Genomic DNA, 11,764 nt, shown 5'->3' on the forward strand with positions numbered 1-11,764 from the left:
TTCCTTTTCTCCTCCCACCCTCTAAAAAAAAAAAAATCCTGTCCTCTCTTGTATCCCCCAACCCACTGCCTCTATTTCTGGGAGATCTCAACAGCTAGATTAATCATGGTGCCACTACTCTTGCAGTCTTTAGCTTTCACTGGCCCAGCCAAACTGCAAAGATCAATGCCAGCTCTCATCTAATCTCCGGAATGTGCCGCTGGGATTCTGGTTCCATCCAGCCTTTCCCCAGCTGCTGCGCAGTTCCATCTAGGGCAGTGCACTAAGTAGTCACAACCCCCACCCGTCTGTGCTTGGGCCAAATATGTAAAGGAATGCCAGAGAGATGCTGTCAGTCTGACATTTGCTTTAGAACTGTAGGGGGAAAAGCATCCATCGGTCTGGTCCAGGCTTTTTGACCAGTGGATAGCTCCCCAAAAGCGTGTGTGAGTATACGTGCGTATGGGTGCGTGCCTAGTGACTGCACATAGTAATGTCATGCTCAGCACAGTAATTTATTTTTCCTTCAGCTAGTCAAGAGAGGGAGACTTGGGCCTGGGTCCAGCAGATGTGCAGTTACTGTCATTACAGTCTGGAGGAACAGGGAACACTGCAGGTCAAGGAGGAGGCATGCACGCACGCAGAGCTGTGCGGGGTACAGGCCAGGACAGGGAATGGTTGGTGGACAGTTGTAAGCGGGGACACTAAGGTGACAGCCAGTTCTGGATAGCAACTGGAGGTTTGATCCTTTTGGCTTTTGTGGGTTTTGTCTCAGACTTTTAGAGCTTTGCCATTAACTTCAATGGGAGCAGGATCAGTCCCTTAAATTCATCTGACAAACAAAATTCTTTGTCTTTTTTTCCCGTGTATTAATTTCTCATGTGGGGGAAAAAATATAATAAAACACACCCAAACCCTTTGACCTTTCTCCCATTCAGATCCTTTGTCAGTAGCCTTCTAATCATGAGCATTTATTTTCTGAGGTTAAAATGTGTGCACGTGGCTCTTATCCTATGGTGAGCACACAGGGGGCATCATCTACCAATGCTGAAGCCTCCATTCCAGAGGGATACTCGCAAAGGGTCAGTTCACCTGTCAGTGAGCCAGAGGGTTATCCATTTGCATTAACAGGAGTCAGGTGCTAAGGGTTTTGTGTCATATTTGCAAGAAATGTGAGAGAGCAAAGGAGCCATATGTCAGATCAGACCATTGGTCCATAACTCCAGTATCCCATCTCTGGCGATGGCCAACATCTGATGTTTTAGAGATAAACAGCTTCCAAGTCCACACACATAATGCAGCTGGCCAGTTGTGCAATGCCACACAAGTTCCTTCCTGACTCCAAGCCAGGGATCAGCTTCTGTCCTGAAGCATGAGATTTAGTTGCTAGAATTTTAGTTGCATAATTACAAATGTATTTATAATCTGATCATAACATTATCCAGCATTTTGAAGAGGGATTCAGGAGTCTGGGAATGGAGGAGAAGAGACCTGGCTGCAAAGAAGAATCTTGCTAGGGAGTTCATTGTATTCTTAGGCCAGAGAAACATTCCTTGGCAGGATCCAAGAGTGAAATAAGACACTGGCTGTATTAGTCATAGCTGGGACGTGCTCTTTATTCCAAGGTGACAGCTGATGGCAGTAACAAAACATCTCCCTAGATACATTGTTTGGCAGTGATCCTCCTCCTGTTTTTCCAGCTGTAACTACCGTTACTCGATAAATAAATACCCCCCACCAACAGTGATGTGCAGAGCCAGCTTTCCTTCTCTCAGCCCCCTTGGCCCATCAGCTGTCTGCTCCCTCTCTTCCTCCCCTCTTCAGGACCAGGCCTCATACTGCAAAGATTTCCAAGGGGTCCTTGTCATAGATATAGTCTAAAGGTAGGGATAGATAGAGAGATTGGAGGGAAAGAAGGGGGAGCGTTTCCCCCTATAAAACCTTTTAGCTTTGTGCAAGAAGCTGGTCCCAGTGCATTTCTTCGGCTCCACACCAGACAACTGGTATTAATTGTCTCAGGAGAGAAGCCAAGATTTGAACCTAATCTTATCTATTGTCATTTTGATATCGTGCCTATAACCATGTTATCTAGGCATTATATAAAAACCTTTAGATAGATAGATAGATTGATAGATTGATAGAGAGATAGATGAATGTATGGCAAAGAGCTTGCACTGGTGTGGTCAATGCTGTACTTGTTGGACCATGTTCTGCTCTCAACTAGGAAGATGCAACTCCCTGTAGTTTCAAAGAATGTTGCACCCACATAGCAGAGAGCAGAATTTGATCCTTTCTACAGATGCATAGAGTACTTCAATCTCCAGGGATGTCTATTCCATTGCAGGCTTGGAAGGATTCATTTTTTATTGGTAAACACCAATTTCACCATACACACACAAACCAATGAAAAAATTGCCACTGATAATAATTGAAATTTACAGATCAACGGAGTAAGAAAAATGCTGCTTGAGCTCTTATTAGTTTAAGGATATTTGTACATTTTGACATACGATGGTGACAATTTGTGTTTTAATGGTTATAAAGCTTTAACTTTCTGAATCTTGTCGACTGCCATTAAATAATTATTGTCTGACCCCCTCCCATTTTCTGACTCCCCCAATAATTTCCCCAACTGTGAAAATTGAAACTCATAAACATTTTAAAAATGCTTAAAAGCCATACATTTGTGCCGCTGTGAAAATGTAAAATGATAAAAATTGAAAAAAACATGCTTAGAAATAAACATTGATATTATCCCGTCAAAATTACAAAACAATAAAATAAATGTTCGGCCAAGCATATGTAGGTTTCTATATTGCACTCATCACTGTGTAGGTGAGCATCGTCCAGCAGGGCATTGAACAGTGTGACTACCATCTGTCATGTGTTTGTTCTTTTGTCCTCTCCAGAGGGGAAGAAGTGTGTGCAATGGGTGGAGAATTTTTTTATATATATAAAATACACACACACACACACGCGTTTCAGAGTAGCAGCCGTGTTAGTCTATATTCACAAAAAGAAAAGGAGTACTTGTGGCACCTTAGAGACTAACACATGTTACTCTGTGTTTAGAGAAGTCAAGGTCAAAGAAGTGCACCTTGCACTTGGAGGAGAAGTGATGGGGTTTGTCTTGGTCCTTAGTTCCTATGGGAGTTCATTCCACAGGGCAGATCTACACTACTGCTTATGTCGATATAACTTATGTCGCTCAGGGGCGTGAAAACGCCACCCCGCTGAGCGAAGCCAGTTCCAGTAGCCTAAGCGCTGTCCACACCAGTGCTACGTCGGTAGGAGATGCTCTCTCGCTGATATAGCCTCTGCCTGTCACGGAGGTGGAGTAATTATGCTGATGGCAGAGCTCTCACCCAACAGCATAGAGCGTGTTCACCAGACTAGCCCTCAGTCTTGGGTTGGTCCCTATAGTGGGCCAGCTACCTCCCGTGTGCCCCCTCTTGGCCTAGGGTCCTTCTACAAGCATCCTGCCTCAGTTTTCCCTCTTAGACTGTTCAAGAAACTGAAAAACACTTTTGTCCATTCCCATCCCTTGTCGGGTTGTGCTTTATTAAATTAACAAACTTTAAAATAAAGTTTCAAAGTCCATCCAAAAAGTCCATCCAAACAAAAGTTTCTCATGATTCCTCTTTGTAGGCCTTCCTGCCTGGGGTCTTTCCTGCTTTGGCAGGCACTTCCAGGCCCTCCTTGGCTGGTGTTTCAGTGCTGATGCTCAAGCCTAGCAATCTCTAATCCCTGAGCATTGCCCCTTCGTTGCAGCTTTTTGCTACTCTTTATAGGACAGTCATAGAATCATAGAATCATAGAATATCAGGGTTGGAAGGGACCTCAGGAGGTCATCTAGTCCAACCCCCTGCTCAAAGCAGGACCAATCCCCAATTATATCATCCCAGCCAGGGCTTTGTCAAGCCTGACCTTAAAAACTTCTAAGGAAGGAGGTTCTACCACCTCCCTAGGTAACACATTCCAGTGTTTCACCACCCTCCTAGTGAAAAAGTTTTTCCTAATATCCAACCTAAACCTCCCCCACTGCAACTTGAGACCATTACTCCTTGTCCTGTCCTCTTCTACCACTGAGAATAGTCTAGAACCATCCTCTCTGGAACCACCTCTCAGGTAGTTGAAAGCAGCTATCAAATCCCCCCTCATTCTTCTCTTCTGCAGACTAAACAATTCCAGTTCCCTCAGCCTCTCCTCATAAGTCATGTGTTCCAGACCCCTCATAATTTTTGTTGCCCTTCGCTGGACTCTCTCCAATTTATCCACATCCTTCTTGTAGTGTGGGGCCCAAAACTGGACACAGTACTCCAGATGAGGCCTCACCAATGTCGAATAGAGGGGAACGATCACATCCCTCGATCTGCTCGCTATGCCCCTACTTATACATCTCAAAATGCCATTGGCCTTCTTGGCAACAAAGGCACACTGCTGACTCATATCCAGCTTCTCGTCCACTGTCACCCCTAGGTCCTTTTCTGCAGAACTGCTGCCTAGCCATTCAGTCCCTAGTCTGTAGCTGTGCATTGGGTTCTTCCATCCTAAGTGCAGGACCCTGCACTTATCCTTATTGAACCTCATCAGATTTCTTTTGGCCCAATCCTCCAATTTGTCTAGGTCCCTCTGTATCCTATCCCTGCCCTCTGGCATATCTACCACTCCTCCCAGTTTAGTATCATCCGCAAATTTGCTGAGAGTGCAATCCACACCATCCTCCAGATCATTTATGAAGATATTGAACAAAACCAGCCTCAGGACCGATCCCTGGGGCACTCCACTTGACACCGGCTGCCAACTAGACATGGAGCCATTGATCACTACCCGTTGAGCCCGACAAACTAGCCAACTTTCTACCCACCTTATAGTGCATTCATACAGCCCATACTTCTTTAACTTGCTGACAAGAATACTGTGGGAGACCGTGTCAAAAGCTTTGCTAAAGTCAAGAAACAATATATCCACTGCTTTCTCTTCATCCATGGAACCAGTAATCTCATCATAGAAGGCGATTAGATTAGTCAGGCATGACCTTCTCTTGGTGAATCCATGCCACCCAGGTGTGGCTCACTCTGTAATCAGGGATGGCTAGCCCTAGCCCTCCAGCCCTTCAAGGGTGAGCCACCTGGTTACAGTCCTCAAGAAAGCTCTTTCTTCTGCCCAGCAAGCTTTACCCTTATGGCAGAGTTCCGCTGTGTCGTGTAATACCTTTCACCAGTGGAAAGGACTGATGGCAAGGTTGGATCAAGGTGAGGAAACAAAGTACAGGGCCAAATTTTCAAAAATAGCCACTGATTTCAGGTGTCTTGATTTGTAGATGCTCATTTCACCGTGGGCCTAGTTTTCAGAGGAGCCAAGCACCTGCCACTCCTACTTGCTTTAGTTGGAGTCGGGGAACACAGTACCTCTGAAAATCAGGCCCAAGATGGGTACCCAAAATTAGAGGGCCCTTTGGAAACTTTCGGCCCTACTGAATTAAAGGCGTAGAAACCCAGCCTAGTGTCTCCCAGGGAGGAAAAGGGAGTCCCTGCTGTATTTGAGATGTGGCTTCCTCCATAACCATTCTCATGGCCAGCCATCTGGCCCCATCCTATTGGCATATCACCTCTTTCCCTCCCTGTGGAAGGCAAGATTACCATATCAGCTCGAGCAGGGGGTGAGCAGTTTCGTTTGCTCTAACCTGTGCATTGAGGAGCTTTTTTCCACAAGGTTCAGTGGGTTCCTTGGAACCTTTCACAGAACTAGTGCCTAATGCCATTTCCCCTTCCTTCTGAGTTCCGTGCAAAAGCCATGGGCTCTAGTCAGGGTTCCTTGGAACCTTTCCCAGCCCTTTTGCGAACCCAGAACCACAAACAATGGATTTTTTTTTTCTTTTTGCAAACAAAAAATCTTGGTTTTATTAAAAGCAAATACGTCTCTACATCTGCAGTTCAAACTACACTACCCAAAATAATGCCCTTCACCCTGACAATCAGCTGCCAGTAAAAAGATCCATTAAAGAGATCCATACATGGTTTTTATTTCGTAAAAAAAATAGTAAATCCTATCTCTAAACAGGGAACATCTAATGCCTAGACAGCAGAAGGAAAGATCAGAATGGGGGAGGTTGGAATGGACCTTCCTCTCATAGGGCTGCCAGCCCTCCAGGATGGTCCTGGGTTCTCCAGGAATTAAAGATTAATCTTCAGTTAAAGATTATGTCATGTGATGAAACCTCCAGGAATACGTCCAACCAAAACTGGCAACCCTATGCTCTAAGGGTGTGTCTACACTGCAATTAGACATCCACGGCTGGCCCGTGCCAGCTGACGCGGGCTCACAGGACTTAGGCTAAGGGGCTGTTTAATTGCAGTGTGGTCCATTCCCTCCTTCCACCTCGCAAGGTCCTAGTCCTAGTCCTAACCCCAGGCTCTAGTCCATGCCTAAATGGCTACACCGCAAGCATTTTCTCACATGAGCGGTCCTTATGGGCCTATTTGTTCCATGAATTGGGCACCACTTCCGCTATCCTGGAAAATGCCAAAGTGGTACTGCCTGGGATTTTAAAGGAGTCAGGTGCTCAATTTCCACTGAATTTCAATGGGATTTAGGCATCTAACTCCCTTGTGCACCTTTGAAAATCCCAGCTGCTGTCTGGTAGTTTAAGGCACAACATTTAGAGGGGTTGGTTTGAAGGTTTTACAAAGCATATTAGCAACATAAATGTGTCAGTCCGTGTTCGAGGGTTGTTTTATTTCAGTGAATGCAGAGTCGGGGGGGGAGTTGTGGGGAGGGGTATTTTGGAGGTGGGACAGATAAACATTTCCCTTCAGTACAGTTATTTGTACTCCAGTCATTGCAGCATTGTACAGGGGCATGAGAATCAAGAAGCACAATAGACTAAAAGCAGAAGATGAACCTGGCCATTTTCATTTCGCTGGCAGAGAGAAAGGCAAGTAATGAGCTAGATGGTGAGAAGTTAATGGCTAATGGTAAAAAGTCCAAACTGAGTCCTATGCAAAAATTAAACAGCAGGAATGACAAAAAGCCATTAGGTTTGTAAAAATTGTCCTGTTTTAATCATCTCAGGTGTTTTTCGTCACACAGGTGAGAATTTTTTTGAATGTATGCAAGCAAATTCTGCTCTCAGTTGCACTGATATAAATCCAGAATAACTCCATTGTCTTCAGTGGAGTGACTCTGAATTTACAGTGGCATAACAGAGCAGAAATTGGCCTATGAGATTTAACTTGTGTCCCCTTAAGGCCACCGTACAGCTGTAACCCCAAAACCCCAGCATTGTTGGAGAAAAAGAGAGGCAGGGATTCTCAGGTTAAAGGTGTATGGTAACCTTAAAGGGATATCCCATTGCATTGTGCAAAATTTTCCCCATACACCCTTTGCAAATGATATGTATGTTCAGGTACCCATCTTAATAAAATTAACCACCCCCAGGCTATCAGCTCTTGGTCCACCACATCAGGATGGATTGGTTTCATAGAATGACTTTATTTCACAAGCTTCTCTTTGTCTTAGTCGCTCTTTCCTTTTTCCTCCTCAGGATTGTCCCTCCAGATGCAGAAGGTGAGAGAAGAAGCCAAGGTCAGCCAGGCCAGGTAAGGCACCATCAGCATTGTCGCCATCTTGTTAATGGGGTACCAAGAGTACATGGTGCCAAGCACCAGGCCGTATAGGCACAGGATGTCCACCAGAGCCTGGAGAAGAGAGAAGGAAATGATTGAGGCATCGACCACTGGAATCGTATTCTCCCTATGCACTGTAAGAGTAACTCTTATCGAAGGCAGTCCAACGAGAGTAAGGCTGTTATGGACTCTCTTGTTGACAGTGTATTTTATAGGCTGATAAGCCATCCATGAATAGTGTGGCCCCCTTGAAGTTCATGGCCCTGCCTCTGGTTGGACTAGGGTGTGACGCTCAAGGAGGCTTATCTCTCGCCGTAAATTCTTAACAGAAAAATGCAGCAGCCAGAACACTGGCTCCCTAACCGCCCTGCTTTTCGGGTCAGGAATGCGAAGGACTGATAACACGGGTTAGAATCAAGTGCTGTGTGAGCAGATGCAGAGCTCTGCTAAGATGCCTTTACAGCTGACACAGGGTACAGCACTTCCTGGTGCTCGCTGTGGACCTTCCTAAAGGCTCCAAACCAGTGGCGCAGGACACAGACAACACAAGACAAATATGCACAGACACGATACCAGTTTTAGCTTATGAGCTCCAAAGAATAGGGGCGTCCAAGCCCAGTTCAAGGCAAGCTGAGCCCCGTAGAGGCCCAGCGGGATGATGGCTTTGCTGTTGAAGCCCCCTAAGTCATTCCACACCAAGTATGAAGCATAGCTGTGAAGAGGAAAATCACAATTAACATTTTGCTGTCCCACCTGGCTTCTCTCCACAATGCTGTGGGATCAGGCACTATTCTACCAGGAGGCACCGGATTTTGCGCCATAGAATTCTAATTACTGGAAGACAGCTCCAAGGGCAGATCCCACCCTAGCCAAAGGCAGCTCTTATGGCTTGTCTACACCGGGTTTTGAGGGTGAGGGGGCAGGGTTGCACCAATGTAGCTACACTGATGTAACCCCTAGTCTAGACATACCACACGGATGCAAAAGTGACTTGCAGTAATGGGTTTGCACCAGCACAGCCTTGGTGCACCTACATCTGTGGCCTGGCATCACCTCAGACTCATGATCTTTCTTATCTATTTAGGCAGTAAGTTCATCTGGCAGGGAATGTCTCTGTGTATGTGTACAGTGCCTAGCACATTGGGACCCTGATCTTAGCTGGGTTCTCAAAGTTCTACAGTTGTCATCGTGATCCTCTGTGCAAAATAAACCCAGTGTAGACAAAGTCCCCGGCAAAAATAAAAGTTCCAGGTGGAGCCGATGAACTCAGCTCAATACCTAGTGGGGTGTTATGTTCCTCTTCTGAAAATAAACGTCCCTTTCCTGCCCACTTGGTCCATGAGAAGGAAAGCTCCAAAATGAGCAATGGAGGAGAGTGAAGTAACGTCTCCCCTAGAGATAAAGACCCACAGAAGCAGAGAAGGAGTAGTACACGGAACCTCACCCCATGCCTGTGTACAGAGAAGGAGTAGTACACGGAACCTTACCCCATGCCTGTGTACAAGGTAGTCCACATGACCGGGAACATTTTGTTGGGTGGACGCCAAGAGGGTTTCTTCAGGCTTTCAAACCAAGTAGGCACTTCCTTTCGTGTCAAGAACCAGCCAAGAAATCCCCCAATATGAGGCAAGGCAGAGAACCCAAAAGCATGAGCCCACATCCCTCCTTACTGGATTGAACTGCACTTTGGGTGGCTGGTCCGGGCCTTTTGTAACTGAAAAGCAATAAGTGAGCATCATTTACAAAGGACATTGGTTATTTCCATATTGACCAAGACCTTCCAGGTCTTTGCTTTACTCTAATCCCCACTCCCTGTCATTGCACCGGCTGCTGCAATTTCATTATTTACCTAACGTGGCTGCATTGAAACCATCCTTAGAAGACAGGACTGAAGACACTTTTCTCAGTGCTTGTCGAAATGCCACAGCTCACAGAGTGGGCAAACTCTCCTGCATGTATGCTGCTAGACCTCTCAATGCAGCTATTATCTCTCTGCTGCATGCTGCTCTCAGTAGGAAAAAACAGGCAGTTTGTTGTGGGACCTCCATTTTCTTCTCTCTTCAGCTAATCTGTCACCATATATTTGTATTTTAAATAAACATCTGTAGTGAGCGTTTTTTCATCACAATATTTCAAAGTGCCTTACTAACATTATTTAATTCTTTTTGCTCTCCTGAAAGGCAGAAAGGGATTATTATCCCCCCATTTCGCAAAGGGGTAAACTGAGGCACAGAGGGGTTTATTGACTTGTCTAGATCATACAGTGATTCCCTTCCAGATCCAGGCACAGAACCAGAACCAAGGAATGTCGAGTCTCAATCCCCTGCCCTAACCATTACACACATCCTCCCTTTTTAAAGACAGTCACACAGTCGTTACATGACTATGGGCAATGTCTAGCATCAGGGCTGAGTGTTCCCCAGTCCTCAACATGCTTCTCACCCTCAGGGGCAGATTGATATGTGCCTGTCTAGCCTCTCAGTGGACCAACCCTTTTCTTTTTGGATCCATTCATAACTTTAAATCCAATCTCATTAATCTGCAGGAATATGTGGAATGTTCTTCCTGGCAGTAAAAGATCATACCTATCACGCTTAGCATCACTGTGAGAGTCTGAGCAAAAGACTTCAAAAAGGTGGTTGTCTTTGGCAATGTAAGGGAGGGCAGGGGAAGGGGTTCAGAATACATCTTTCAGAAAAAAAAGTCCCTGGGCAGGGGTGCTGGAACAATTTCTATAGTGGGGGTGCTGATGATGGAAACCATGTATTTGGTGTTTGTTATTACTACTTCAAGGCAGGGGGTGTGGCAGCAACCCTTGCACCCCTAGCTGCAGCACCACTGTCCTTGGGAATCCATCTATTCTGTTACTTTGCACTTGTCGGGGGATATAGATCAGGAGAAGAGCACTGACCTGAACAGTCTTCTCAGTTTCGGACTTTGATCCAGAACTAACACTGACAGCCCATACTCATTATTAATATTATGCAAGAAAAGGTCATCTTAAAAACCCGGAGCCAGCAAGCAAAGGTCTGCATCAGTAAAGACCAAATACACACAGGCGTCATAGCAAATAAACAAGACCTTTACCAGACAGTTTATGGACCAGAAAACCTGCCTTGCGCTGAGCAAAACAAGAGGAGTTGATCCTAATTTAAAATTATATAAGGGCACAGGCTGCATTTCAATTTCTCTGCCGCAGAGCAAATTGTTACTGCCAGGGTTTGCAAAACAAACAAACAAACAAACACTGGAAATGCTAGGCTAATTTGTTACAGATTGCTGAAGTAACTAAGGGGTGAAACAGACACTTAATTGTCATAACATTCTAATTTGAAACACAGCTGCTGATACTGACAAGGCTAAATCTATAGGAACAGCAGCCTTCACTCACCTTCTCCCAGTTGATTTTCCCCCTTCGCCAGGAAAACACAACAAGCAAACAGATGGATTTCTGAGGCCAGCCTCTGGCTCTGTTCCTGCTTCTACACAATGAAGAAATTGTCATCGGAGTTACGTTGAAGTAGCACACAAAGGGGCGCGCGTGTGTGGAGCCTGTAGTCTGAAAGAATTATTGAGGATTCCTTCAGTGGTGTTTGTGTAACTGTCTGCAGAGGGCGGATCCAACCTGTCAAATTCACACACACTCAGGCAGTATGTGAGACTCTACATCTCTGCTTGATCCGATGAGGGAATCCCTCTGAGAGTCAGTGAGGGGGTGTGTGTGAAAGAGAGAGAGAATGTGTTTATTCTGTTTGTGTATGTGGTGTGAATGCGTTGTGTATGAGAGACCATGTGTTGAGTATTTGAACATGCGTGAATGGTGTATATATGAGCGTTTGTGCATGTAAGAGTGTGTATGTGTATATGAGTGTTACGTGAAGAACTTGTGTGGCGGTGAGAATGTGTCCTGTATGTGGGATTGTGTATTTGTGTGCTAGTGCGTTAATGAGAGAGACAGATGGCCCGATCCTCATCTGGTGTAAATTGGAGTAACTCTATGGGTATCAATAGAGCTCTGCTGATTTGCACTAGCTCAGGAGCTGGCCCAGTGCAAGTCTGTCTTCTCTATGCACAACAGTGTGTGAGTGAGAGAGAGAACATGCTCTCTGTGTGTGAATGGGTGTCTGCAGTTTTAATCATCCATGTGCTGCATATCA

The 11,764-nt window shown here is 45.5% G+C and overlaps 1 protein-coding gene across 2 annotated transcripts; it reads right to left on the bottom strand.

The window, feature by feature from the left end:
- Window positions 1-7,020: 7,020 nt before the first annotated feature.
- On the bottom strand, window positions 7,021-11,718 carry TSPO2 (translocator protein 2). 2 transcript variants are annotated; one of them, XM_073320477.2, is made up of 4 exons: window positions 10,999-11,718; window positions 9,095-9,321; window positions 8,181-8,319; window positions 7,021-7,679 (listed from the first exon to the last, which is right to left on the bottom strand). In XM_073320477.2, exons 2-4 carry the CDS (start codon window positions 9,265-9,267, stop codon window positions 7,497-7,499), a joined length of 495 nt encoding a protein of 164 aa, XP_073176578.1. In that variant the 5' UTR covers window positions 9,268-9,321; window positions 10,999-11,718; the 3' UTR covers window positions 7,021-7,496. The 2 variants fall into 2 exon arrangements, with proteins under 2 accessions (XP_073176578.1, XP_073176579.1); XM_073320478.2 differs by lacking the exon at window positions 10,999-11,718 and adding an exon at window positions 9,457-10,975.
- Window positions 11,719-11,764: the final 46 nt, after the last annotated feature.

The sequence above is a fragment of the Lepidochelys kempii genome, chromosome 21, assembly GCF_965140285.1.
Source record: "Lepidochelys kempii isolate rLepKem1 chromosome 21, rLepKem1.hap1, whole genome shotgun sequence".
Classification (NCBI taxonomy): Eukaryota; Metazoa; Chordata; order Testudines; family Cheloniidae; genus Lepidochelys; species Lepidochelys kempii.